General features: G+C 33.8%; 2 protein-coding genes across 2 annotated transcripts; one reads left to right on the forward strand and one right to left on the reverse strand.

Annotated features, from left to right (window-relative positions):
* Window positions 1–15,173: 15,173 nt before the first annotated feature.
* On the forward strand, window positions 15,174–21,797 carry LOC113742637 (serine/threonine-protein kinase 52). The gene is made up of 6 exons (XM_027270518.2): window positions 15,174–15,933; window positions 17,654–17,775; window positions 20,178–20,374; window positions 20,477–20,651; window positions 21,060–21,194; window positions 21,337–21,797. Exons 1-6 carry the CDS (start codon window positions 15,534–15,536, stop codon window positions 21,541–21,543), a joined length of 1,236 nt encoding a protein of 411 aa, XP_027126319.1. The 5' UTR covers window positions 15,174–15,533; the 3' UTR covers window positions 21,544–21,797.
* Window positions 21,798–22,545: 748 nt separating this feature from the next.
* Window positions 22,546–27,294, reverse strand: LOC113740815 (bidirectional sugar transporter SWEET5-like). Its single transcript, XM_027268334.2, has 6 exons — window positions 27,111–27,294; window positions 25,654–25,690; window positions 25,151–25,367; window positions 24,277–24,435; window positions 23,039–23,158; window positions 22,546–22,873 (listed from the first exon to the last, which is right to left on the reverse strand). Exons 1-6 carry the CDS (start codon window positions 27,151–27,153, stop codon window positions 22,736–22,738), a joined length of 714 nt encoding a protein of 237 aa, XP_027124135.1. The 5' UTR covers window positions 27,154–27,294; the 3' UTR covers window positions 22,546–22,735.
* Window positions 27,295–27,298: the final 4 nt, after the last annotated feature.

Below are 27,298 nucleotides of genomic sequence, written 5' to 3' on the forward strand. Positions count from 1 at the left end.
TTGAAATTCTGTCCTCAGCTAGAATAAAAAATTAGAAATATGGGCTCAACTAAAAGTGACAGAAAATTAAAGAAAAAGAGGATCTGGGGTGAGAGCGGGCAGTGGGTACGCCAGCAGAGGAATAGAGACGGCAACGGCGACGTCAGAGGTGGCGCGCGTGGCTCGTACGCGCTTCGACAGTGGCGCGTGCCGGCGCTGGTTGGGCGCAGAGAGGAAACGAGTAGAGTGTGCTGGTCGCGTGCTGTGATGGACAGACGTGCAATGCGCGCGCGGGCTGGCTGGCGAGGGTTGTGCGAGCGTGCGAATATTGGAGGTTGGAGCGCGTGGGCTCTCGCTGGAGGGGCGAGCAGGCACCTGGTTTTGTTGCGCGCTAGTATCGCACTTGGCTCGCTAGTCTGCGCAAACTGGTCTAACTTAGAGGAGACGGACGCTGGGTCGCGCACCTGGGTGGCTTGTGTGCGCAGATGCGCGACCTGTGGGCTCTGGGGCTTGGGTGCTGGTGTGCTGGAGGGTTGTGCTGGTGTGCGCTGCTGGCTGGAGCGCACAAGTGACGCCAGCGGTGACGCAAAGCCACGATGGGCGACGGCGGGGAAAGGTGCGGTGGCGGCCAAAGAGAAAAGAACGAAGAAGATAGGAAAGAATGAAAAGGAAGAAAAAGAAAGAAGAAGAAGAGAAATAGGGCTACAGTGAAATTCTTTCCCTTTTTTATATATAATAAGTGAGGGCAATTCATTTTTTCATCCACTTTTTTTTAAGGGACCCCCGTGTTAAGCATGGGCACGCCTAGCTCATAGAGAGTTTTCTGACTAATTTCCAGAAATTGAGTTCATTAGGCGTATGTGACCACTTGGCGTGGACACGCTTAACTGCTATAGAGTTTTCTGACCGCGGACGTGAATTTCTTTCCTCTACTGGAGAGTCTTCTGTCTGTCAATTCAAAACTTCATTCCTTAGGCGTGACCACCTAACGTGGACATGTCTAACTGCCAGTTTCCTGCCACAAAACAACAAACCACTAAATGACACTAACACTTAACAAAAACTCCAAAAATATAAGAAAACTAAAATAAATAGCCTTAGGTTGCCTCCAAAGTAGCGCCTTTCTTTAACGTCTTTGGCTAGATTTGGCCGGAACTCTCAAATTGGATAAATTGGATTATCGAGTTGTATAACTTCGACTTTCTCAACGGAGAATCCTTCATAGTAAGATTTGAGACGATGACCATTCACCACGAACTTCTTCTCCGTTTTCAAATTTTGGATCTCCATTGCACCATAATGAAAATATTAGAAACGACAAATGGGCCAATCCAAAGAAAACGTAACTTATTGGGAAAAGTTTAAGTCTCGAGTGATACAAAGGGCTTTTTGCCCCACTACAAATGATTTTCTTGAGACTTGTTGATCATGAAAAATTTTGCTCTTCTTTTTGTAAATCATTATATTCTCGTATGCCTCATTTATAATCTCCTCCAGCTCTTGTAGTTGCAAGTTCCTATGGACCCCCGCTTCCTCAAGATCCATATTACACTGCTTCACTACCCAGAATGCCCTATGTTCGAACTTCACGGGAAGATGACAAACCTTATCGAAAACAAGTCTATACGAGGATATCCCAATCGGCGTTTTATACGCGGTGCAGTAAGTCCATAGTGCATTTTCCAATTTCAAGCTCCAATCCTTCCTATCAGGGTGTACCATCTTCCCCAAGATTGATTTGATCTCTCTATTCGACATTTCGGTTTGGCCATTTGTCTATGGATAATATGGCGGGATACTTTATGGAGTCCGCCATATTTACGGAACAGGGTAGCGGTAGTTTTATTACAAAAATGTGTCCCCCTATCACTCACTACAATTCTCGGCATCCCAAAGCAGACAAAAATGTTAGACTTTAAAAACTCTGCAATCACTCTAGAATCGTTAGTTCGGGTGGCTTTTGCTTCCACCCACTTAGAGACATAATCAACGGCAAGTAAGATGTATAGAAAACCAAAAGATGAGGGAAAAGGACCCATGAAATCTATACCCCATACATCGAAAATTTCAACAAACAACATGGGGGTTTGAAGCATTTGGTCCTTACAGAAAATATTCCCCACCCTTTGACACTTATCGCAAGTTTTATAGAATAAATACGCATCTTTAAAAAGGGTGGGCCAATAAAAGCCACTTTCCAATACCTTACGAGCTGTTCACTTTGGCCCAAAGTGCCCTCCACATATAAACAAATGACAAAAAGTTAAAATAGAGTGAAAGTCACCTGCACTTACACACCTTTTTAGCACTTGATCCAAACATTGCCTCCAAAGGTAGGGGTTGTCCTATATGTAGTATTTGGCATCATTTTTCACTTTGTCTCTCCTAACCTTTGGCCAACCTGCAGGTAATTGATTAGTTACTAAGAAATTTACAATATCAGCATACCAAGATGTAGACGAATCAACGGCAAGTAGTTGCTCCTCTGGAAACGCCTCTCTCAATGGTTGTTCCTCCTTATTTGTAAACAAGCGGCTCAAGTGATCAGCCACCAAGTTCTCTACCCCACCAAGTGATTAGATTTTAGATGTAATTTTGAGGAAAAAGTTCATACTATTTCCATTGACAATGTCTCAAACAATGATATGGCTATGAGACTATTAAAAGATGACTTCGACAGATGTAAAAAGTTATTGGGTAGATGAAACCTATTTCATGTTTGTTGTTGCACCCATGTCTTGAATCTTATGGTTCAAGATGGCCTGAAAGAGATAGTAGTTATTTTTGAAAATATCCAAGATAGTGTGGATTTTGTGAACAAGTCTGATGGTAGGGCATTGCTATTTGCAAAAATTGCTTAACAATTTCAAATACTTGGGAAAAATTGCTCCACAATTGTAGGACAAGATAGAATTCAACATATGAAATTTTAAGCTGTGTTGTAAAATATAAGGAGGTTTATCCTCGTTTCCTAGTTTAAGAGCCCTTTTATGAGTTGTGTCCATCTTCAGAGGATTGGGAGAAAGTTGAGAAAGTGTGCATCATTTTACAGAAGTTCTACATAACCATGCACATAATTTCAAGTACTAAGTATCCAATCAGCAACCTATTCCTCCCAAAGATTCTAAATGTGAAGAAACTCTTGGATGCATAAGTAGATGATGAAGATGATTTCATTCGTGGTATGATTACAAGAATGAAACTCAAGTTTGATAAATACTGGAGCGAGCACAATTTATTGATATCCATTGCGGCTATCTTGGATCCAATGCAGAAATGCAAGCAATCGAGTTCGCCTTCCCTAAGATGTATTATACATATGAAACTCAAGAGAATATCACAAAAGTTCAAAAAACCATCTTTGAGATTTAAGGCGAGTTGCTATGGCTTCCAACGGAAATGCGATGACAGATTCTTCAATAAATGCTGCAACTTTTATCTAGGATCCATCTCGAGCACTAGTTGACTATTGGGATGATTTGGATGAGTATTATGGTGAATTCGAGTCCAATGAGCCCCATAAGAGTAAGTTGGTGAATTACCTAGACAAGTCTCACCAGCCAACTCAAAAAAATCCAAAGGATTTCAACTATTTAGATTGGTAGAGAATCAACCGGTCCATATACCATACCCGGTACTCTCTCAGGTGGTTGCTAATGTATTGGCCATTTGTATCACTACCATCGCATTTGAGGCCACCTTTAGTGCTGGGACTAAGGTGACTGATTCCTACCATGCTTCACTTGCTCCAAAGATTGTACAGATTTTAATGTGTGCAGGCAATTGGTTTAGAAATTTACATGATGATAAAAAGAAATTGAAAGTAAGGGTCTGTTTGATAACATACAAAAGTGCTGAAACTGAACCTTTCAGACATTCAGATGTTTTGAATGTTTGATAAATGAAAATATATTTGTTGAACTTGTTAAGTAGTGCTGAACTTGTGTGTATTTTTTTTAGCAAAAGAATCCTAACTGAATGTTTAATTCTGATAAGAATCAATAGAATTACTTCAACTATCTTATCTTATCTACCAAATCTACCCTTGTTTGTTAATTATGTTCAAAATTCTTATCTAATTAAACAACCTGATATCTCTATCTAACGGTTTTTTGTTTCTCTTTTCTCCTTTGTTAATGACTTTCATATCTTCTCCATACTCATCATATAATACATTTCATCTTTTATATTAATTTGATTTAAAAATAAATATTGTCATTTTCATACCTAACAATTTTAAACTAATTAAATTCATATCTTCTCCATACTCATTATATAATACATTTCATCTTTTATATTAATTTGATTTAAAAATAAATATTGTCATTTTCATACCTAACAATTTTAAACTAATTAAATCATAGGTTCTATTTCTTGTTTGAATGAAAAGATATAAGGGCAAAATTATCAAATTAAACTTATTAAGTATTCAGTTATAAATATTTATCAAACAGTATAAATAAATTTAGTATTAACATTTAGACGTTCATTTATTTCTTTTCAGTACTTAAAATTCAGCAAATTAATTATTTCAGTATTCAGATTTCAGAATTCAGACTTTAAAATTTAGATTCAGTTTTATCAAATAGAACCTAAGTTTTACCTATATAATTATGTTATTTCAAAGATAAATTAGTATTTATTAGCTAGTTTGTTGATTTTATAGTGATATGTTTCTTTGCATTTCCACCACCTAAATGAAGCCACAGAAGCTCTTAAAGAATATGAGCTTTCGAGATTTTGAAGTTGCATAAGGAGCAAACAAGTTGCTGGAAATGAGGTCCACCTTTTTTTGTGCATTCTGATTTTATTGTTCTTATTCTGCTTTAAGTTGTGTTCAAAGTTCAAATTTAAATTGCACATAAATTGGTTGATTTGTCATTTCTGTATGGGCAGGTGTTGTGGACTGTAAACTATCACTTTAACTGCTTGACGGCAAAATTGGCATGACTTCATATGAACTATGAAGTTTTAAGTTGCATAAGGAGCATATGAATTTTACCTTTTAATTGGTTGCACTCTTGGTTCTATTTTCGTGAAATTCTAATGAGATTGAGAATAGGTTATTGCTTGTGCATATTGCTGAAAATGTTAATGTGAATCATGGCCACTTAGTTTTTGCATGCGTATGTTTTTCTTTGTGCCCTTTTGTTTCTGTTTTGCTGAATATCTGAATTTAGAATCTGGAATTCGTGAATCTTTGATCATGACCCTACTTGGTTTCTAGTTGTTGGTTGGAATGAAGTGATCGGCAATCTTGTTATAAATTGGTTGATTTGTCATTTCTGTATGGGCAGGTGTTGTGGACTGTAGACTATCACTTTAACTGCTTGACGGCAAAATTGGCATGACTTCATCTGAACTATGAAGTTTGAAGTTGCATAAGGAGCACTTGAATTTTGCCTTTTAATTGGTTGCACTCTTGTTTCCATTTTCATGAAATTCTAAAGAGATTGAGAATAGGTTATTGCTTGTGTATATTGCTGAAAATGTTAATGTGAATCACGGCCACTTAGTTTTTGCATGCGTATGTTTTTTTTTTGTGCCCTTTAGTTTCTGTTTTGCTGAATATCTAAATTTAGAATCTAGAATTTGTGAATCTTGATCATGGCCATATTTAAATTTTTGCATGCGTATGTTTTTTTTTTGGAATCTATCTGCCCTTTTGTTTCTGTTTTGCTGAATATCTGAATTTAGAATCTGGAATTTGTGAATCTTGATCATGGCCATACTTGGTTTCTAGTTGTTGGTTGGAATGAAGTGATCAGCAATCTTGTTTGTGCAGTTCTGGACTCCTGTTTTCCCATTCTGTAATCTACACTCTTTTTCATGTTTTGTCAAAATTTTTAATGTTGGACTTGGATGCAGTGCTGGACTGTTAGTGCTGGACAGCTCTATGTTCTTATTTAGTTTCATATGTTATTGTGTTTCACCTAGATGTAGTGAAGCTAAGCTACTGGAAACTTGAATTCTTGATGTAATTGTCTTTCAAAGTTCAAAGAAGCAACAACATGCTCATAAGTCTTGTCATTTCTTTGGATTTTTCTCTTTAGTTGGCTGCACCTCTTGTTTCATATTTTGTTACATTCCAATTCGTCTTGTTCGATCGATATTAATATACTTTAATTAGAATGTTTAGTGCAACTTAGTTTAATGTTTAGTACAATTTAGTGGTGCTAGATTTCAAATTCAAAGTCTAGATTCTTAGGAGTTCAAAATATTAGTAATTATGTAGAAAATGGACGAATTAATAACCAGAATGCTTTATCTAGCTCAAATACTTTGACTCAATATTGAGCTTGAACGGCATCTTGTGCTCAATCAAGTCAAGTTCAAGTGTTCCTTGTGATCTTCGAGTTGATCTAGATCTTTATCTCACCAGCTTACTCTAGCTCGAGCTTGAGTGCTTTGAGTCTAGTTCGAGCTTGAATATATCACTACTAGATCTCAAATCAACTCGATATCACCCCTAGATTCTGCCATTCTATACTTCTGTAATATCGATGCATGAACAGAAGATTTCTATGCCATAAGGCGTGCACATGCAACCTTCTAGCCCAACAATTAATCTCAACTTCTCTTCTTGCCTTTCACTTTTCCCACACATGATAATAACTACTAATAATAATAAAATTAAAAAGAATAATCTAATAAAAATATTACTAAAACTATTACAACTATCTAAATTATTTAATTCTAATTAACTTTCAGACAAGCCTAATGATACTGAACGATGGATTGAGAAACAGAAGTTCCTCATTCTGTATCAGTTTTCCTATTCCTTGATTTGTATATTTTGCAAGTTTTTGGGTTTTTTTCCTTATTTCTTTTCAATCACTTTTGGGACTTAGATCAACGGTCAAAAAATAAATCGATGACTTTTTTCTTACCTTAAGGAAGATAGTAAAAAGTTGGGGGATCAAGTGGCGCAATAATAAAAATTTCGGGATTGATTGGTATTATTCCAAATTAAAGTTGAGGGATCAAATTGGTCAATAATAAAAGTTAAGAGATGATATTGTCAAAAATTAAATTCAAAAGACAAAACAAATGCAGTAAAAGAATTGAAAAAGATTAAATGGGTCATTTGGCCGTAAAGATGCTATCCAATTCAAATTTATCATGTGTTGACCGGTGGTTGATAGCAGTAGTCCACATTGCCATCCAATGGTGCACTTTATCGAAATTCTACACACTTGTCCAAAACTACACCTGCCTCGTAAGCGGAGCTCAAAGCATTTGAACGATTACGTCGCAGTGACTAGATGATGACGTGTATATTCCTTCATCATCCACCGTTCATATGGTTTATATCGATACTGAACCATGTAATAATACTGGTCATGCTTGAATTGCAATTCTCTTGAGTTTTTTAAGAAAATCTAATATATCAATTTGATATATGTAATATAAAAAAGTGATCGAAAAATATGTTTATAAAAAATATAAATTTTATTTTTTTGGTAAAAAAAGACTTTTCAAACAAGGCCACCATTAATCATGAATTGCTAACAGCTAAAGAACCAGCACCACGATATCTACGAATAGTTGGCAATGAACTTCCCTTGTGCTTTTGTTATCTTTTTTTCGTCGAATCTGGTCAATAGCGTAATCAAGATGCCAAGCATCATTATCACAACTCTAGACGGTTGGAAAAACAGCGATCAAAAATTGAAATGAGATGAATTTATCCTGTGAAGCACTTATCCATTCTTGTGAAGCTGATATACCGAAAGTCAAGAAAAGGAAAGCAACTTCACATGCAAAGCCAAATCCAAATCCAATTCTCTGCCTTTTGCAGCTATGTTGTTCCATCAGTCAACAAGATTGCCAATTTCGGACGCTGCTTGAGTTCATCTCATGCACTTATGATGTCAAATGTTAAAAAAAAAAAAAAGGTGGGGGTGGGGGGATGAGCCCTTGATCTAATGGTAAAAATTGTAATATCAAAAAAAAAAAAAAAGGTTTTGAGTCAAATCTCACTTGAATTTAGGCAAACTTTTTTCGGTGTTTATCTTGCTATTTGTAAGTTATTAGTTCTAAAATTGTTGAAGACTTGTCATCTATGTATATAACCATTTAAGAAAAAAATAGACAAAGTAAAAAAAAAAAGTCAATGAAAGAAAGTACCATGGATTTTTTTATACATATATAAAAAGGATAATTTCATTCGAATATCTGTATTAATGGCAGTAAGCACATCAAATTGACACAAATATATAAATTTGAAAATCAACTAATACAGTAGATCTTAAGAATAATAAAATTGATCATAAAATTGAAACTCCAAAATATTTTGAGCAGATGAATATCATTGTAACTCAATAAATCTATGTACATGCTTTCCAATAATCAGCTATGGTAAAAACTACTTTAAATCTTAAAAAAGTTTAGTTCTAACTTCTACATTAAATTTCTGAAAGCTACCAGATCTCTTATTTAACCCACTAAGAAAAGATAAAAATAAAAAAAAAACACTCTCACAAGGATATCCTAGGAAAAAATAAAGGACAAATTTCACTTTGCACCCCAAACTTGTATCAATTTCTCACTTTACACCCTAAACTTCAATTTTAAACACTTTGCACTCTAAACTCTCAAGTTTGGACACTTTATACCCTAAACTCTCAAATTTTTTCTGTTTAAGTACAGTCAACGATAGCTTTTCCAAAATTAATGGCATAAAAGATCCAACAAATTAATGATAATGTGTCAAAAGTAATTCAAATGTGCCAATATATCATAGTAAAAATAAAATAATACATTATCATTAATATGTACTATCTTTTATCCCATTAATTTTTCTAATAATGTTAGTAATTGAAACCATATAAATAAATGATAATGTGCCAAAAATGGTCAAAAAAAAAGCAAAGGAATCGTACTTCGAACAAAACAACACATTGTCATTAATTTTTATTGCCATTTATCTCATTAATTTTGCAAATGTAATCATTAATTGGATTTAAATGGGATGAACTAGAGAGTTTAGAGTGCTAAGTATCCAAAATTAAGAGTTTAGGACTCAATGTGTCCAAAACTAAAATTTAGGGTGCAAGGTGAAAAAGTGATATAAATTCGAGGGTGTAAAGTGGAGTTAATCCAAAAATAAAAACTCTCAATAGAAAATTTTAGAATAGAAAAATCTCCCACTAGAAAACTCTAGGAGAGAACAATCTCTCACTAGAAAATTTTATGAGAGAATTTATTCAAACAAAGGAAATAAATGTAGGGAAAGAGTTCCCTCCCAAGGGGAAAGACCGAATTATCTAGTCTCTCTCCTAGGGAAGAGTCAAATGAAGTATTGGTTGAAAGAGCTTTAGAGAAAAGAAAAGGAGAATAAGTTCTAGGGAAAGAAGAAAGAGAAGTTTAACAACATAAAATAGTACCACTAATATTGTCAACATTAATCTAGTTATTAATAGCACATTTATTGATTCTTGGGTTAATTCGACTTTAAACTCTTTAACTATATATAGGTTCTTACTTTAATTCTTAAACATCAAAATGGGACACTTTAATCCATAAAATTTAAATTATGTCCTACTTAAGTAAAATCTATCTAATTTTAACCTAAAGTATAGAAAGTGGGCACATTTTAAAATGTGCCCACTTTAGACCCACTTTAGGGTCTAAAGTATAAAAAATTTTATTCTTTAAGAACTATAGTGGGATAACATTTACTTATATAGGACCTATTTTTATATTTTATGGATTAAAGTGTCCTACTTAAAGTTTAGAGATTAAAGTAGAAATTGGGTATAGTTGAAGGGTGCAAAGTGAAATTAACCCTTGATTCTTACATGCCAAATTCAAGTACGTGCAACAAAATCAGAAAATTGATATATGACCAATGAAGTTACCTCATTTTGAAATCAATTTCTCTTCAAACAGATGAGCAAAAATATTGGAAAAATTGGTCTCCTCTCATTCATAGCATGTATATGTTTTTAAATAAACATGATTAGATTTTATTTTTTTAAAAAAAAATTTAAGTGGGGGAGAAGTGAGACTTAAGAAATAGAGTGGAGGAAGGGCTTTTTGAACTCAAGATCTCTAAATTTTGAGATTTCAATTTTAACAATTATATCAAGGCCTTTTTAGTATCTATATATATATATATATATATATATATATATATGAAAGTAACTATTTTAATAATTAGAGTTGTTTCTTATTCCTATGTAGCATGCCTAATTGAAGAGAATTAATGAATTTTGGGTCATTTGGGTTTTACCCATATTGAATATTATATTATATGTTTAAAAATTATCCCTAATTTTAAAAAAACTAATCTTATCTTAATGTTATTTAAAATAACTAATCTTATCTTAATGCTTTCTATGAAATTATTACATAGAACTAGAGTAAAACCTTTTTCAAATCACATTTATTAAAATCTTATATATTCCATAAATTACTTCTTTTCGCTACCATATCATTGATTAGTATTTAAATTGTTCATCATAGTTTACCTTAATTTTGAATTAACTTAGTACAAAAAAGAGAATTAACTATTATATCAACAGATTTACCAATATTGTTGAAAACTAAATATTTATTGATGAAAAAAACTGGATTATTGGATCTTTTCTACTTAATTAAATGTGAATATATAGTTCTAGATTTATAGTCATTATAAAAATTTAAATTATCTAAAAGAATATTTATAAAAAAAAAAGAATATCTACCAAGTTTTTGATATGGGATACGTTATTTGATATATACTATCATATTTTAGTGAAATTATGTGAACAAATTTTTAAAAATTAGTAAATAATTAAACATTTAGAATACATTAATTTTTAAAGTTAATATGAATGAACATGTATGATTGTTGTTAATTTTCATATTTAAAATATTCATATTTGTATAAATTCACATAAATAAGAAAAGGGACCGTGCTAAGGCACTGGCAAAATTCTAGAGTTTATACAAATTAATTAAGTGTATCGCAAATTCAGAAATTGTAATAGACTTAATTTGTGATACAACTTTCCCTCAAGTATATATGAACATGCACATTTATTTAATGTATTTTATTTATATAATTAATTACTTAATTCAAAGAAATCAATAAGGTCTTGGTCTCGTAATCAAGATTACAATCCTAAAAGCTAGACATTTTGAGTTCAAATTTTACTAGTTAAAATTTATTTTAACCTTATGTTATTGTTTCTCTACCAAATGTGGAATAATCTTATGTTAGTTGTTGTATTGAATCAAAATTTGCGGGTTACATGCAGTTTAATCTGTTTTAGAAAAAGGAATCCGCCATATCAAAATAAGTTGAGGGATCAATGCTTCTTTCACCTCCATCATTTTTGTGCTTCGTTCATTTCATTTTTTTCGTCTTCTACTTTCCTTTTGAGAGAGGGTCACTCACATCATCCTTGGAGCTAGGAAGCAACAAAAGTTCTTGCTTGCTGGATTTTGGGATTTTAACTTTTATTTTTGGGAACAATAATGTATACATTGCAATTAATTTTGACTTGTCAAAAGCGGCAACGAAGTTGCCACTAAACAGTCTTACGTTGACTCCAATTTCTTGAGAAAATGACATGGTGATAATTCGAGTTTGGCATCTTTCATTCAATCCAATGCACCAAATTCTATCAAACATCGCATGCATTGACTAAAATTCCACAATAGCTGCACCAGATGGACCTCCCCAGCCATGGCTGCCGTTGCATCATGCATGCCATAGACACACCAGCATCTTTAGTCCCGTTTAGTGGAGGCTGAGATGAAGAGGAATACATCTGTACATCTTTCTTTATCCATGTAGTTATTTTATTTGTCTCAAACTGAAATAGTTTGGTATTATGTGAACCGTATGCATAATAAGCAGCATGTTTTGAAAACTACATCAGCTCGGTTGGTTCGATTGCTTGATCGTGAGTTGATCATGATGATACTGATCCAATTTTCTATTAAACTCAAAAAGTTAAATTGAACTAGTCAAACCTAATCAAGAATCGATTGAATTGATCAAAATTAGTAAACTTGAACCGTTGAATTGGTTTTGGCTAATTTTTTCCTTTTTTTTTTTTTAAATACATTTCAATGTTATCCAAGTTGTATAATTTTAAAATAAGTAAAAAATTTAATTCTTTGATCAAGACTGGACCGATTGAACCGGCTCAACTTTGATGGAAAACTCGTCCAATTTACTCGAAGTCCCGGTTTAGAAACATTGAGAAACAGAACTATTCCAAGGTCAAGCTATTTGTTATTCAGTTTCTTAAGAACTCTAAGGGCTATGCTAAAGAAAATGAGGCTTGAATTTATGTTGTGATATAACAAGCCACCAGTAGATATGCCCTTTAACGCAACTTGACATTTTCTCTTAACTTAAATAAGGCCCCGTTTGGACAGCCATTTTCTGCCAGAAAATTGCATCGTTTTTCGTGATTATATTTCCCTATTACCTTTTTTCCTCACATACATCAAATCGTTGCAGTAATTTTTCTATAAAAAATCCAAGAAAATGCAGTCCAAGAAAATCATTACAGTAAATTCCTTGTTTGAATTGGACTTTTTTAAAGACAATTTTTTTGCGTTTTTTGTGAACATATTTTTAATCATCTTTTACCTCACATACTTCAAATTATTACAATATATTTTTTTTATAAAAATTTTAAAAAAATAGTAATTCAAACAGAATTACATTTGAGAAAAAGAATTACAAACAGAATAAGCAACGATAGTTTTGAAAGTAATCGGGGGTCTTGTTTTTCAACTACCCTTCCCTCACCAAAAAGATTTGCTTTCTTCAAAAACTACAAAAAGAGAAACAAATTTTAAAAATTATAAAATAAAAGCACAAAAGCTACTAATGAAGCAAGACTTGCTTATGGAGGAATGCTACTAAAATGTGAAATTATCACCTTATTTGTCCACAGCCTAATAAAAGCTAGCTAAGGATTGTGAAGACAAATATCAATAAGAATAAAGAAGTAAAATAATCATATGATCATGAAGAGAGAAACAATCCAAGCAGATAAATATACTTTATATTATCCAAGTTATTCCGAGGTCTCTTATGCTTCTTTATATATATATATATATGTACATATATATATATCCTTAATCTTGTCGTCAAACGTGGAATATAATTAGTTTTTGTCGACGCTATATTGGATGACTTGATTGACTTGTTACTTAGTCATGTATAAAAGATGAGGATTCTCAAATTAGCCACCCTGCAAACCTCATTTCACAAATAAAAAATTGTGGAGTGAGAAAAACAAAAGAAAGTACTCCTACGTAACCAAATAATCTATTTAATTACTATGAACAAAATCCAAAGCGGAGAATAATTTATTCAATCTGTCATCAGAACTGATATGATTCCATAAGATGTTTAGTTATGTAACTAAATGATGTAAACAGGATTACCGGACAATCTGAAGATTTGACCGTCTAAAGCGGGTCCAAACTTGACTAATCTGGGGATTTGCAGAAGATTGACATGATTCCTTTGTCGAATTATCAATTGAAAGATTGGCACAATTACGTAATTAGTTTCTTGGCCACATATCTCTTGTTGAAAACGGCTAATAATTGATTGTTTCATGGCAAAATTAAATCTGACAATACTTCTAATTGGCTTTGGATCCCCACACTTTTTTTTTTTTTTTTTTTTTGTAATGTTTGGCCAATAGTGTGGTCTCAGCACTGTAAAAATAAACTCTAGCAACAAAGCATGGACCATGACAGAGTTCATTCAGAATTCTACTTTACTCTTTTTGGATATGAACTTTGTTTTCCTGTAACATTTAATACTTTTTTTTTGAGGGAACATTTAATAATTTAACCCAAAAAAAAACAATTTATATTTTGTGATTGAAAGGATCAAAAGTAAAATCTGGTGTGCTGTCTATTGCTCCATTGATAAAAATAAACTAGTTTTGCTTAATACTGATTTGGTAATCAACCCAAGGCATATGATTGAGAAAATTCTGATAAAACCCTTAAGAGTTTAATTCTGTATTAGCACTTTGCTTGTGCAATCAAAGGTATATACTTTTAGGTTTCACCCTCCTATCTTTGTATTAATGTAAATACCATTTACCTTGATTCGTTGTTCAGAGCTTCAACTATTCTCAACATTAATAATGTTCATCTGATTGAATTTCAAAGCATCTAGTCATATATTTTCAAATAATTATTTCATCTATAAGTTGTCAAACACGCTCGAATACTGAGTAATTAAACTGTGATAAACTGACCAAGTAGGGTACTAAATTTTCCACCATCTTTCTAATTGATTAACGTTGCTTATAAAAATTCTTAAACCCAAAAAGGAGAAAAAATCAAACATATAATAGCTCATACCACAGCCAATTTACTTAATTTTTTTTTTGAAGTTTCTGTTTTACCTTTAATTATTACAAATAAATAAAAAGGGTGGCGAGTCAAATACAAGATGCTTGAAATTGTGGTAAGGTCAAGAATAAAAGTCATTAGTCACGATTGAATACTTATATCAACTCAAATCAAGTTAGTACCAGCACGCACCCTGTGGATTGATGATGTTGATATGTCTTTGGTACATATCAAAATTATGTCGATGTAAACCTATGTCGATGGTACCTTTCATTTTTTTTTTCGGAGACGACAACTATAATATAACCTAATCTATTCTACACTAAGGGGGAGGGGGCGGGCCTAAGGAGGCCCAGAGATAACCCGGAGGGGACTGAATCACCACCGGACCAAACAGGTGCACAACACACCCACCTGAAATTTTTGAAACAAACCACTTAAATGTGGCATTTTGGTGGGAGGCAAACCTTGCCTCCCACCCCACCAAGCTAGGTGGTGGCCACCAACCCAAAGGCTGGTGGTTATGTAAACTGGATTTCATGAGAAGCTAATAAATTGGTACATAGTACTACTTCTCGTATAATCTATTTATTTTAGACTACAGGGAAGGAGGAGTTTAAAGAGACTATGTGCTAGGGACTAGTAGGTACAGAAACCTTACTAGAACAAGAGAGTGTTTTGACACAATTCTTGAATTTTTTTTACTACAGATGAAATTTAAACCCTCACCTACAACCTAAACAGGAATTTTAAGACCCAAGCTCAGTGGTTACACTAGTATATATAACATTAAACAAAAGTAAATAAAAGCAAATGATTAATGAGAAAAGAAAGAAGAGGAGACCTCTTGGTCCAGTCTACACACACACACGTTGTCTTCAGGCAATTCCATGTGCCCACATGCCACTCTGCTCATACAATAATACTACTACTTCTCCCTACAGTTTTTCCTTCTCAAAACAGAGCATTTTCCCCATTTGTAATCCCATTTTTCCCACCTTCCCTCAGCTCTTCTCTTCAAAATTCCAGCATCCCACTTGATTGTTTTTTGCAAATTAAGAAAAGGGTCAGTTCCAGTTTTTCCATACACATCACAAAACATATAGGATCAATCAAGAAAAGTCAAGAAAGAGTTTTTCAGAAAGATTTTCTTTTTAAATATTTTTGGGTGTGTTTTCTGGAGAGAATTGTTAAAGGGTTGTTGGGAAGAGTAGGGAAAGAAAATGGAGAAAAGCAGTGATGGATTTGTGAGAGCTGATCAAATTGACCTAAAAAGCTTGGATGACCAACTGGATAGACATTTAAACAGAGCATGGACTCTGGAGAAGAACAAAAAGAAGGCACAAGATGACTTTTACATCAACCCCACCACCACCACCATGGCCGTAGCCCCTGCCCCCACGGCAGTGACCGCCAATAATAATAGTACCACGGCAGCCGCCGCCGCCACCACCACCACCACCACCCCCACCCCCATCCCCACCATCACCACCATGAATAAAGCTTCAAGGAGAAGACATGATTGGGAGATTGACCCCTCAAAGTTGATCATCAAAGGTGTCATTGCTCGTGGCACTTTTGGCACTGTCCACCGTGGAGTTTATGATGGTCAAGATGTTGCCGGTCAGTCACCTACCCATGTTTCCAGCTATAGTTTTAGTCACTTCTACTTCGTTTTAGGAAATTTTGTTTGTTAATTAATCTCTTTTATGTGCTAATTCTTAATATATTTTCCTAAGTGACTTGTTAATACGCATAATTAACCATTTAAACTTCCTTTCTTGATTTCATTTACTCTTGTAAATTAACATTTAAATAAGCACTTGGACTAACATAAAGTAATTGGATTATTCAACATTTCTGGATAGCTATTGTTGTTTATCTATATTCTTCCTCTTTTTTCTTTTTGACTCAGTTGTGTTTGTATTTTCTGTTTATGTGCGTTAGTTTATTTCTTAACGATCCAATTATTGGTCTAATCAACTAAATAAATAAACTCAAATTGTGCGTGGACTTTCAAAATTTTGCTGGCTTCATAAATTGTGTTTTTCTATTTTTATCTTGTTTGTCCCAAGAGAACAGAGTCCATCCAGTAAAATGATTAGTAATATTTGGAAGCAAAATCCTGAAATCAATCTTAATTTGGTCGGTCCAATATAGTTAAGGTGGGTCTTTCTCTTCTTTTCTTTCTTCCCTTTTCCTAGAGTAAATTAAGGTGGATTTTTCCACCGGATTCTTTTGCATTTTTTCTATTAATCTTTCTACACTGTCAGTACGAATATATATTTTTTTTCTCTCACTTTGTTAATTAATTTATTCCTTTTTATTTTTTTGGGGGGGGGGGGGGGGGGGGGGGGGGTGGGTTGATGTTGTTGGTGGAGAGATTAGAGATTACTATTTCTTGTTTAAGGGAAAGTGTATCGTGAGACGTTTCATGAAGATAGAAAGGCCTGATATCCTTCTTTGGTAAACATGTGTAGCTGTAGCAAAGGATAAGAGTCCTCATTGGGAAGTTTTTAGGATAAAAGGTGCTGGGGTTGCAGTTGATTTTTGGGTTAGTTTTGTTTGGTTTGAAGGGAAATCATGATTCATGACTGTGTTCTTATGGAATCCGTGACTCGTGGCACGGGTTTGCATTGAATTTGCAGGTGACTGCAATAACTGGGCTGATGATGCTGTTTTTCTGAACTTTCATGTGACCCCATCTCTCATTTACTACTAATACTAACTAGTAAAGTTACAACAGAGACATTAATTTATGTCAACTTGTCAACTGTACCAAGAAATTAGGATCTCAAATTCTACAGTCTCTCTTTATTTTCTTTTTTCGATTTTCAATTTTCCTTGAGTTTAATATAGTACATGCAAATTGACTCATTGCTAGAAATGGTTAACTAGTAAGCTTGTGACCCTTTTCGGGAGTTGTTCTTCAGCTATTACTAGAAATGGTTAACCGCCCTGAGGGGATTAGAATCTTGGCCAACAACTTTAAAATCTTAAAATCAGAAAATAAAAAGTTCTTGCAGAATTTGAGATTAATGGATTTGATAAGGCCAAGCTGATGGACCTAATCTTGTTCGTGGAAATTGACACCCTCCCACTTCCCAATCATACACTTCTAGGTTATTGTACTCAGGGGACCCCCCGGGTGGGGGGGGGGTGGTGGGGGGATGAAGGAGGGAAGGAATAAAGTAAGGGAAATTGAAAATTTTGAGATCAAAACAATTTACTTACTTTATAAGATTGTCTAACATTCACCTGGTGGTATCTTGTGCAACTGAAAATTGGTCAAATGGAGTGCACTGAGTTTGTTACTTATGTTTATGGTTTCTTCCTGAACCAGTTAAGCTGCTGGACTGGGGAGAAGAGGGTCATCGGACTGAGGCTGAAATAGCATCATTAAGGGCAGCTTTTACCCAAGAAGTTGCAGTGTGGCATAAGCTTGATCATCCTAATGTTACCAAGGTCACAATTCTAGCTCTTCTACCTTTGCAGTGCTCACTGCTCTCAAATATTTCACTATCTAACTTATGGGCAGTGAATTCTCTTAGATTGGGGAAAAAAGGGGTTGTCATGGCCTTTTCCGTCTCCACATCAGGGCCATATGTAGGATTCCATTAGATGTTTGTCAGTATCTTATTGTGCTTTTACTGAATTTCCTTTCCCCTTGCATGCATTATGGATATACAATACATGAAACCTCTCTTTCAATTGTCTTATAAATGGCAAATTACATAAGTTGAATAAGAGTAATTTCTTTTGTAATAGTATATAATACATATGAAGAGTAAACTAATATGGTGAAAGATTGAGAATTATTAGCTTCTCAACATGGAGCTTAGTTGCTTTTTGACTCTAGTGACAAGGGGTTAGTACCTTTCTGGTGTATGTGTTATTAATTGATATGATTAAAAGAGTCAAACCTCATTAAGAAGTTCAGCATGTGTATTCTGTTATGCTGAAATTGTCTTTAGGCATGAGTAGAGGCATCTTTTACTTTTCCTAGTTAAGTTATTTTAATTTAAAAATCATTTAATTCAAATGAAGTACAGATTATTACTTGGCCGACATCCACCAGTAATGCAGGTATCTTGCTTTCAAAAGTTGGAATCTTTGATACTTAGACCAGTGTTTTTTGATTCTTGACTTCATCGCTTTGAACCTATAAAAATATCACATATATCTGAACAGTGTTCTCAATGCAAACGCATGTGGTTTACAGAATTCTTACACTTTGAAGTTAAATAACCGTCAAGAAAGATGGAGCAATGGTGAATAACATAAACAATAAAAGGTTTTGACAAGACTAAAACATCATGATGCACAAATTGTCTGTTCCTGTCATTACATCCTGAGCATAGAAGACCTAATACCATACATCATACCTAGAAATAACTAGTCTGACTAGTCTTTGCTGCCTTAGCCTCAATTCTCATAGAATATGGTTCAGAGAGCTGTCTTTTGATTAATAGTTAGGGAGGTTTATTATATCAACTCAAGAAATGGCCAACTTACTTTACAAACCCTTTTTTTTTAAATTTTAATTATTAAGTGTGCAGAGAATAGATGTTGCATATAGCTAAAATTTGTTCGTCTGGCTCATTTAGTTGCTATAGTTAAGCAAATTTTCTGGATGCCTATCAAACTTGTTCACACATCACTTGCTAGGGCAACGCTTTGAGTTATGCATGTTTGGTTAGTTGTTCTACCACATGCAATTATTGAAAAGTTGTCTAGTAGCAATATTTGCTCTCAGGAGGATTCAGTGGTTGCTTCTGCATCTAGTAAGGACAGAGTTAGAATGTGTTGGACATTGCTCATACATATTTTATACAGAGTTAGAATGTGTTGCATCTAGTTTGTGGGTGGAATATCCTTTATACAGCAAATAAATGTCATATCACCATGGTAGTATTCCTTTCCATTCAAAAACCATTGATGGCAACATGCTGATATGAGCGTCAACATTATGTGTATTCAAATATACAGATGCAAATCAACCTTAAACAATTGAATCACATAATTCACTTACCTTGCATGTAAGAGTGCAAGATATGAAATGAACATTTGTTCTTGTCTTGTTTTAGAGATAACCGTGTTGGAAATGTGTTGCATGTCCCATTCATCTATATAGATGCCAGTATTACTACTCTTTTCTTGAAAGTAAAAACTCAGTAATACTCTTTTCTTGAAAGTAAAAACTCAGTAACAATTAACGACGTAATGATCATTGCCTGCACTAATTGTTTCAAAATGGTAAACGGCAATCTGCTCTCGTTCTACTTATGAGATTCATATATTGGCCGATCTTCTTACTTCCACATATGACATATATATGTGCATATTATTTTCCTTGTATGTTTAACAGTTGTAACACTGTATTATGATTTCATTTTCTCTTTCATTTGTAGCTATTGTCTTGTACTCCTACTTGGTGGTCTTTTCATCTTATACACATTTGATACTGTTAACAATTTGAGGCTAGTAGAAGAAATGATGATTGGCTTTCCATTTGCTCTGTTTTCCCTGTTTCATCTTCTTAGTCAACCCCCAAAAAAAAAAAAAAATGAGGCCATGTTACTCAAAGTTGCTATTCAAATGTAAGCTCGCTTAATCATATTGCAGAGGATGACAAGTGGGTACTATATCTCATTTTGTGTGGACATAGAGCACCATATAGTTAATTGCCTAATGTATAAGACCTAAAGATAAGCAGCTAGAGTTCATGAATGCTTCTGTACAAGGACTTTTTCTGGATAGCGGTGATCTGTATCGAGTTTTACTTTTGCTTCTATCTAGCGAACAAGTTTTTTCAACACTACTGTGTCTTTTTTTTCATTTGTCCTGACATTCTTGTCTGTTTGCAGTTTATAGGTGCAACTATGGGCTCTTCAGAGCTTAACATACAAACAGATAATGGTCATATTGGGATGCCTAGTAATGTCTGTTGTGTAGTAGTGGAATATCTTCCTGGAGGTGCCTTGAAAAATTACCTTATAAAGAACAGGAGAAAAAAGTTAGCATTCAAAGTGGTTGTGCAGATGGCACTTGATCTTGCTAGAGGGTACATCAGTTCTGAATCCTGCTTTGCTAAAGGAATCTGATTTGCTAATTTGTCATATATGAAGATTTCTGACCTGTTTTCCTCATTCATATACTTTTGTAGGTTAAGTTACCTCCACTCCCAAAAGATTGTTCACAGAGATGTAAAGACAGAGAATATGCTGTTAGACAAGACACGGACGGTAAAGATAGCAGATTTTGGGGTTGCACGGGTAGAAGCCTCAAATCCAAATGACATGACTGGAGAGACAGGGACTCTTGGCTACATGGCTCCCGAGGTACATTATCCATATCTCTGGCTGGATTCACATTCCATGACTGCTGTGGTTTGTATTTTGCATTCTAGTTTATGCATACCTTTCAAATCGTTACTGCACGTAACACTAGAGGGCTCTATTTATTTTGTATCTTTCCATTCTGATCCTACAAGAAATGTTGATCAACTGGATCCTGTTTTTGTGCTGAAATTTTAAAGCCAATGTACCAAGTTGCGTCAGATGCGCTCCTATCATGCCAATAAGACATGAATCTGGAGAGATTCCTATATAGGGAGACAATATACAACAAGGATATTTGTCTTTGTTATTCCATTGAAGATTAAGACAGTTTAAGAAAAAGCCTAGAGACAGGTTGCAATATCTCTTTCTTCAGTTAATTCATCTCATACTTGAAAATTGTGGTTACAGGTTCTTAATGGTAACCCATATAATCGGAAATGTGACGTCTATAGTTTTGGCATCTGCTTATGGGAGATATATTGCTGTGACATGCCTTATCCTGACCTCAGCTTCTCTGAAGTTACTTCAGCTGTTGTTCGCCAGGTATAACTTCTCCCTCCCAAGTTTGAGTGTCCTGCACTTCTGCTGCAATCGTCGGTTGTATTAATAGTCAAATAAAGCCGTCTGTTAGTTTTCAACATAATTTTTTCTTTGATTCACATTAGAATTTATGATTTCTTGATAGAATCTAAGGCCAGAAATACCAAGATGTTGCCCAAGTTCGCTTGCAAATGTGATGAAGCGGTGCTGGGACGCTAATCCTGATAAGCGGCCTGAGATGGATGAAGTAGTTTACTTGTTAGAAGCCATTGACACATCAAAAGGTGGAGGAATGATCCCTCTTGATCAACCTCAAGGGTGTCTTTGTTTCCGAAAGTATCGAGGACCGTGAATACTCTTGCTTAGGCACATATGCTAGTAGCTTAGCTTAATATCATCTCCTAAACCTCACAAATAGTAAGAACTGGGCTTCCAGTTTCATGCATTGAGCTGCAGCTCCGCTTCTATATCAAGCATTGTAAAGCTTTGGTTTTGCTTCTTTTTTATTCCGGTTTCTTCAATCGTTTTCGTGATTTTAGCTCTCTTATTTTACAATTTGTATATCAAGACATCTCGATATTTCATGAAATTTGTGCATTTTTTTAACCTTCTTTTTGTTTGTAAGTAGAAGATCTTGAACCTAGAATCTCCTACTTACAATTCTTCCCTCTCATCCAGAAATTTGCATATTAAATTGACTTTCAAAATCAGCTAGAATCACCACCTATAATACAAGTCTATATGAAGGTTTGTTAACTTTGAGTAAAATGCAATTTCCTTCAAGGATTTCCTAAAATGTGTACAATGAACTGTTGCATTTACGTATTAGATTTTGAAAGAACAATTTTTATTTTGATTTACTAATTAAAATTAATTAGTAGTATCTGCCTTCGTAGGTAACTTTTCTGGGTAGGAGACCAGAGCAAGTCTTTTTCTCAGTTCAATTAATCCGGGGAAAAATATACCTCTGTAATATAAGTTGCACCACTACACATTTATTATTGGCAATGTCTTGACGAAAAAATATTAAATGATCAAGATACAAAACCGAATGGGGTCAACAAACAACATACTCGCATTTTTGACAATAAACCAAAATAACAATGTTCATGCAAGAATACAAATATAGCTTTTTTAAAATGTGTTTTTTTAAAAAAAAAAAATTCTAGTAGGAGAGGGATGGGATTTAAGAATCAAGGAAGCGATAGGGAATTATAATTTAAGACTTCTAATTTCTAGGATCTCAATTCTAGCAGCAAGATCAAAGTCTTCTCGTCTAGAATGCAAATATAGTTCACTACTGAATTTCATAATTCCTTTTACTGGTAATGATAATAAAGTGCAAAAATGCGACTTCAATTGAAGTATTCTGGCCCATGGGTTTGGCAGAAAGGGATTTATCAAAAAAATAACTAAAGTTTGACAAATATGATTCAGTTAACACATGAGAAATAAAGGGAAATGTAAAAGCAAAGCTTAAAAAATTGTCTCATTGAGGATAACAAAATTTCCCTTTCCCCTTCTATCCTAAGTCCTCGTGTCACTTAGGCTTCAGAGGATAGTTGGACCTCCTTGGCCTTGCCATTTTCATCCCCATCTTCATCCCAATTTGTTGAGCCGTAATAGGTAGCATATAATATGAGCTGAATTAGTCCACCAACGGTTCCAAGGCCATTGGGAATCTGCAAATTTCAGATGGAAAAACAACAAAATATGAAAATGAAAATATACGTAAAGTTGTATATAATTTTGACCATCTTTGTATATGTAATTATATTCAACAAAATTATAGATTTTGCAATCACAATTTTCAAACGATTATTGATTGCTAAAGTATAATTACTCACCACGAGCCAGGGGTCGAATCTGAGGAAAGCATATGAAAACCAAACAGCACCATTCACAAAATTAGCAAGCGACAACCAGAATGGCATGTATTTCACACTCTTTGTCTTAATTACGCGGCCCTGTTAAAAAAAAATTGAACAAAACTATTGAAAAAAGAACATCTAGATTATACATGTTAGTGAAAAAAATAAAAAAAGTGAAACACATGTATGAAAAAAGGCAATATAAATTAAACCTCAAAAAGTAATTAGAGGCATTTGTAATGTGTTAACATCATTAAAACAAGATATGTGAATAAGTAATTAGACGCATTTGTAGTGAGTATATTTGTGTTTAAATTCTAATTCTGTGCAACAGGTATTGATTGCTAAGCTACTGATCAATGGCAGTAACAAAAAATCAGAGAAACAAAATAGGTGATACAGAAAAATGTAAATGAGCCCTGTTCTGTATTGCAGTAATGGTTGCCAAGATTAATAAATAACAAAAGATAAAAGAATAAGAATAAGGGAAATATAGCTGAGCAATAACGAAGATTCAAACGAAGTACACAAGAATAAGACGTATTTCAACTTTCATTTAAAGGTCTGTTATTGGCCTAGTGAAGTCTCTCTCTCTTTACTAATTGGGGGATTTTTGATCCATGATGCATAAATGAGGATGCATGGTTTCCAGTAAGCACTAAGCAGCCAATTTTGTGGAATTTGAAGATATGTTCTTCTACCTCAAACTAAAAATAGATACTAAGTTGTGAATATTCAACAGAAGATTATAAAGTTCATTAGTTTTACATAATCTATTTTGAGTTTGCAGTTAATGCTTAAAGATTTCACTTCTCTTTATCTATTTTCTTTTCGAATACTGCTTTCTATAGCATGCAATAGAAAAACCATTAACACTTAGAATATATGAGTGAAATCATACATGCAGAAAAATACATTATTTGTATGGAATCATTTTGTAGTCCTTTCATCCCATTGTTAATGTCATATTTTCACTTTATTGATGTCCTAAAATAAAAGTCAAAATTTTAAATTTAACACATGTTTTTCAATCTTGCCATTTGAAAAAATATTTTTTTTAAAATTCCAATACATATTTAACAAGAAAATATTTTGAATCTAATAGATACATTTGTAAATTTACTAATACTATCTCATCTAAATATAATGATTATAAGGTCTCCATAAAAAGTTGAATTTTCAAAATATAACTCATTATAAAGGCTAGTACGTACCATAACAGTCAATGGCGAAAGGTACATTCCAACATTGAGGATTGTGCACAAGACGCCGACAAATAATGACCTTTTGCTGCCATGCAGAGCTGTTAAGGCGACGACGATGACTATGGCCAAAATTGCTGCTTCACCCGCAAGAAAAATGAAGATTTTTCTCTGAAAATTAACAATAACAACAATCATAAAAAATTTGACATATGAAGGACACTTTTGATTTGTGCAGTAAAATTTGCAAGACTCCTAGCTTTTTTGTGGCAGTGTTGCAGCAGTACAAATAGAAAGAGTAGAAATTGAAACCAAGTAGTTTTGATCCAAGAAATTTTATGTTGGTTCGAACCGACTACATGGCAATGCCTAATAGTTGGTGCAAGACTAATGGAAAAACTCTGCACTTGTGAAACAGGCAATTCAGGCTTGAATGTTAGGAAGACATCTAATGGGATGTAGCTGCTTGATGATAGGCCATTTGTGGAAGAAGAGAGAAACTGGGCTTGGACAAAAGCAAGAGTAAATTGAAGGGTTTGGCAGCTTCAACAATAGAAATTCTTCAGAGTTCAGACCAAGAAGGTCTATAGGAATCATCCCGGAATTGGGAAATGTAATTCTCAGTTTAATGGACATTGAAAATCAGGAGATAGCATTATATTAGGAGCTGCTTGTATATTTTGGAAGTTCAAGCGCTTGGAATCTGCTAAGCGTCTTATCATTTAATATCATATATTGAATTTACAAATAGGAAACCAAAGTGTGATATATGCTCGAATAAGTGCATGAAAGATACCCTAAAAAATTAGGCAAAAAAAAATCGTGTGAATTGTTGCAGCTAAAGTGAGACAATACAAAGATATAGGGTAAGAACTGTTATACATACACGTTTTTGCCAATTGGAATGGATGATGAACAAAGTGACAAAGATGGCCTCAATTACAAGTCCAACACCGTTGATCGTTGAAACCAAAATGCTATCTTTCTTGACGATTGGAAGGCCATAGAACACCCACATTGCACAATTCAGTATTGTGGCAAGGTAGGGGTCTGGCTTGAAATGTTGAACAGACTTGGCTTTCCATATGTTTACGAATGTAGGCCTGCATTTTCAAAATTTTAGATTAGTTAATTATCGGCACTATTTATTATTGATGCATTGATATTTCAATAGATTAATCTTTAATACACTCAAGTGTATACATTATTACTGTTGAATACATAATAATCAAACAAATTTTAAATTTTAAATCCAAATTTAACATATATATCATATATTCAATTATTATAATATATATATATTGTTAGTGTATATAAAATTCATCTTATCTAAATTAGTGTGCTGTGTAAATTAGTGTATAGGAGAAGTAAGGAATTGAAGTTACATACGTAGGGGAGACAAACATGCCAAAGGATATGACGTTTCCTGCATTGGTTAGCAAATTATAATTAGAAGGTATCATATCATTAAAAGGTATTACAAGGAACCAAATCATAGAGAATGAATAAAGGAGAGGCTACAAAATATTTCTCACCCCGAGTTCTTAAAAGTTAAGAACATCTTCGAATGCAATTGACGGACGAAAACAGTAAATTTTATTTGAACGTCAATCAAGATGACAGAAAATCTATCTTCTGTACCATTGAAAGATTTAAAAGAGCAGGAGAACCATAAATTGACATATGCTACAATCTCAAATTTATTAGAAGAAAAACGTTATACGCTCGAGCATGTTTGGAGACTGTATATTCTTTTGGATGATTTATTTGCAAGAAGGTATTGTCGGCAAAGATAATCTAGATTTATACATAATTGAATTAACATGATACTGAATGCAACTTGTGTTAAGTACTCCAAACCACTCGAATTACTTGTAACGTTGAAAATTCACCAAATACTCCAAAAATTCATGGTTCATGAACAGATATCTAATTATAAAAGTGAGAAAATATAAGTATAAATATATTTAATATTATTAAATATAGATATATATTGTATTTTCCTAAAAAAAAGTAAATTATACATAAAGTTAGTATTGTTTATTTTTTAAAACAAAGAAATACAACTAAACTTATTATGAATCACGTACTATTTTTTAAAAGAAATATAATTAAATCATTTCCAAACTCAAACTCAAAGTTCGCTCATTGAATTTAATGAGCCAAACTTTCGGAGATTCCTAAGATGTTTGGAGGAGTGGCTAGTTTCACTCCAAAGTTTAACCAAATTCTTTTGTTCTACTGGAATTTCCAGTAGTATCTAAGCCAATTTGAACTAGAGGTTTAATTATGACTTTAAAGTGCTAAATGAACAAATGATTTTGTAATCAAAATAATAGAATGGTAATAACTCTAACACACTGTCTAACCATAGATCATGACTCTGCCAGATATGGAGTTAAAGTAGGGCTATATTACCGCTAATTTAAAAATAGGGCACCGTAACACACCAATTAGAACTAACCAAATCCTCAGATCAAGCGGATAGTCATGTAATTATCCCAAATCAAGAATCCAAAACGATCAACATTAACCAAATTATCTTGTTCAAGATTTTTTAATCAGTACAATACACAGAAGTAGGGTATAGCTATATGATTATGAAGTAATGCAGAGAATTTCTGTTGATGATGGTGCAGAAATTCATGAAAGAAACTGATTCCTTCTTCCCCTAATCAGACCCTTGAACTAACATAGTCTTAATTACTACTTCTATTTAGGTGTCGTGCATTAACCAAAAAAAAAACATGTTGTTTCACAGAAAAAGCAAAATCCATTGAATATGACAAACAAGTCAAAAAAAAGGACTTTGGCTGAAAAAAAAAACAGAATTATTTAAAACTCACCAATTACTCCTATGATGGTCCTTACAAGTTCCTTGTGAGCCATCCCTGAATTTGTTAAGACGTTGCGAGTAGAAACTGGGAAAAATAGATGTTGCTGCGAGTATAGAAACTGGGAAAAACAGATGTTGCGACTAGAAACTGTGAAAAACGCCAAGTTGAGAAGGCTAAAAGAGTGGTCGGATAAAGTT

The sequence above is a fragment of the Coffea arabica genome, chromosome 4e (assembly GCF_036785885.1).
Source record: "Coffea arabica cultivar ET-39 chromosome 4e, Coffea Arabica ET-39 HiFi, whole genome shotgun sequence".
In the NCBI taxonomy this organism is placed as follows: domain Eukaryota; kingdom Viridiplantae; phylum Streptophyta; class Magnoliopsida; order Gentianales; family Rubiaceae; genus Coffea; species Coffea arabica.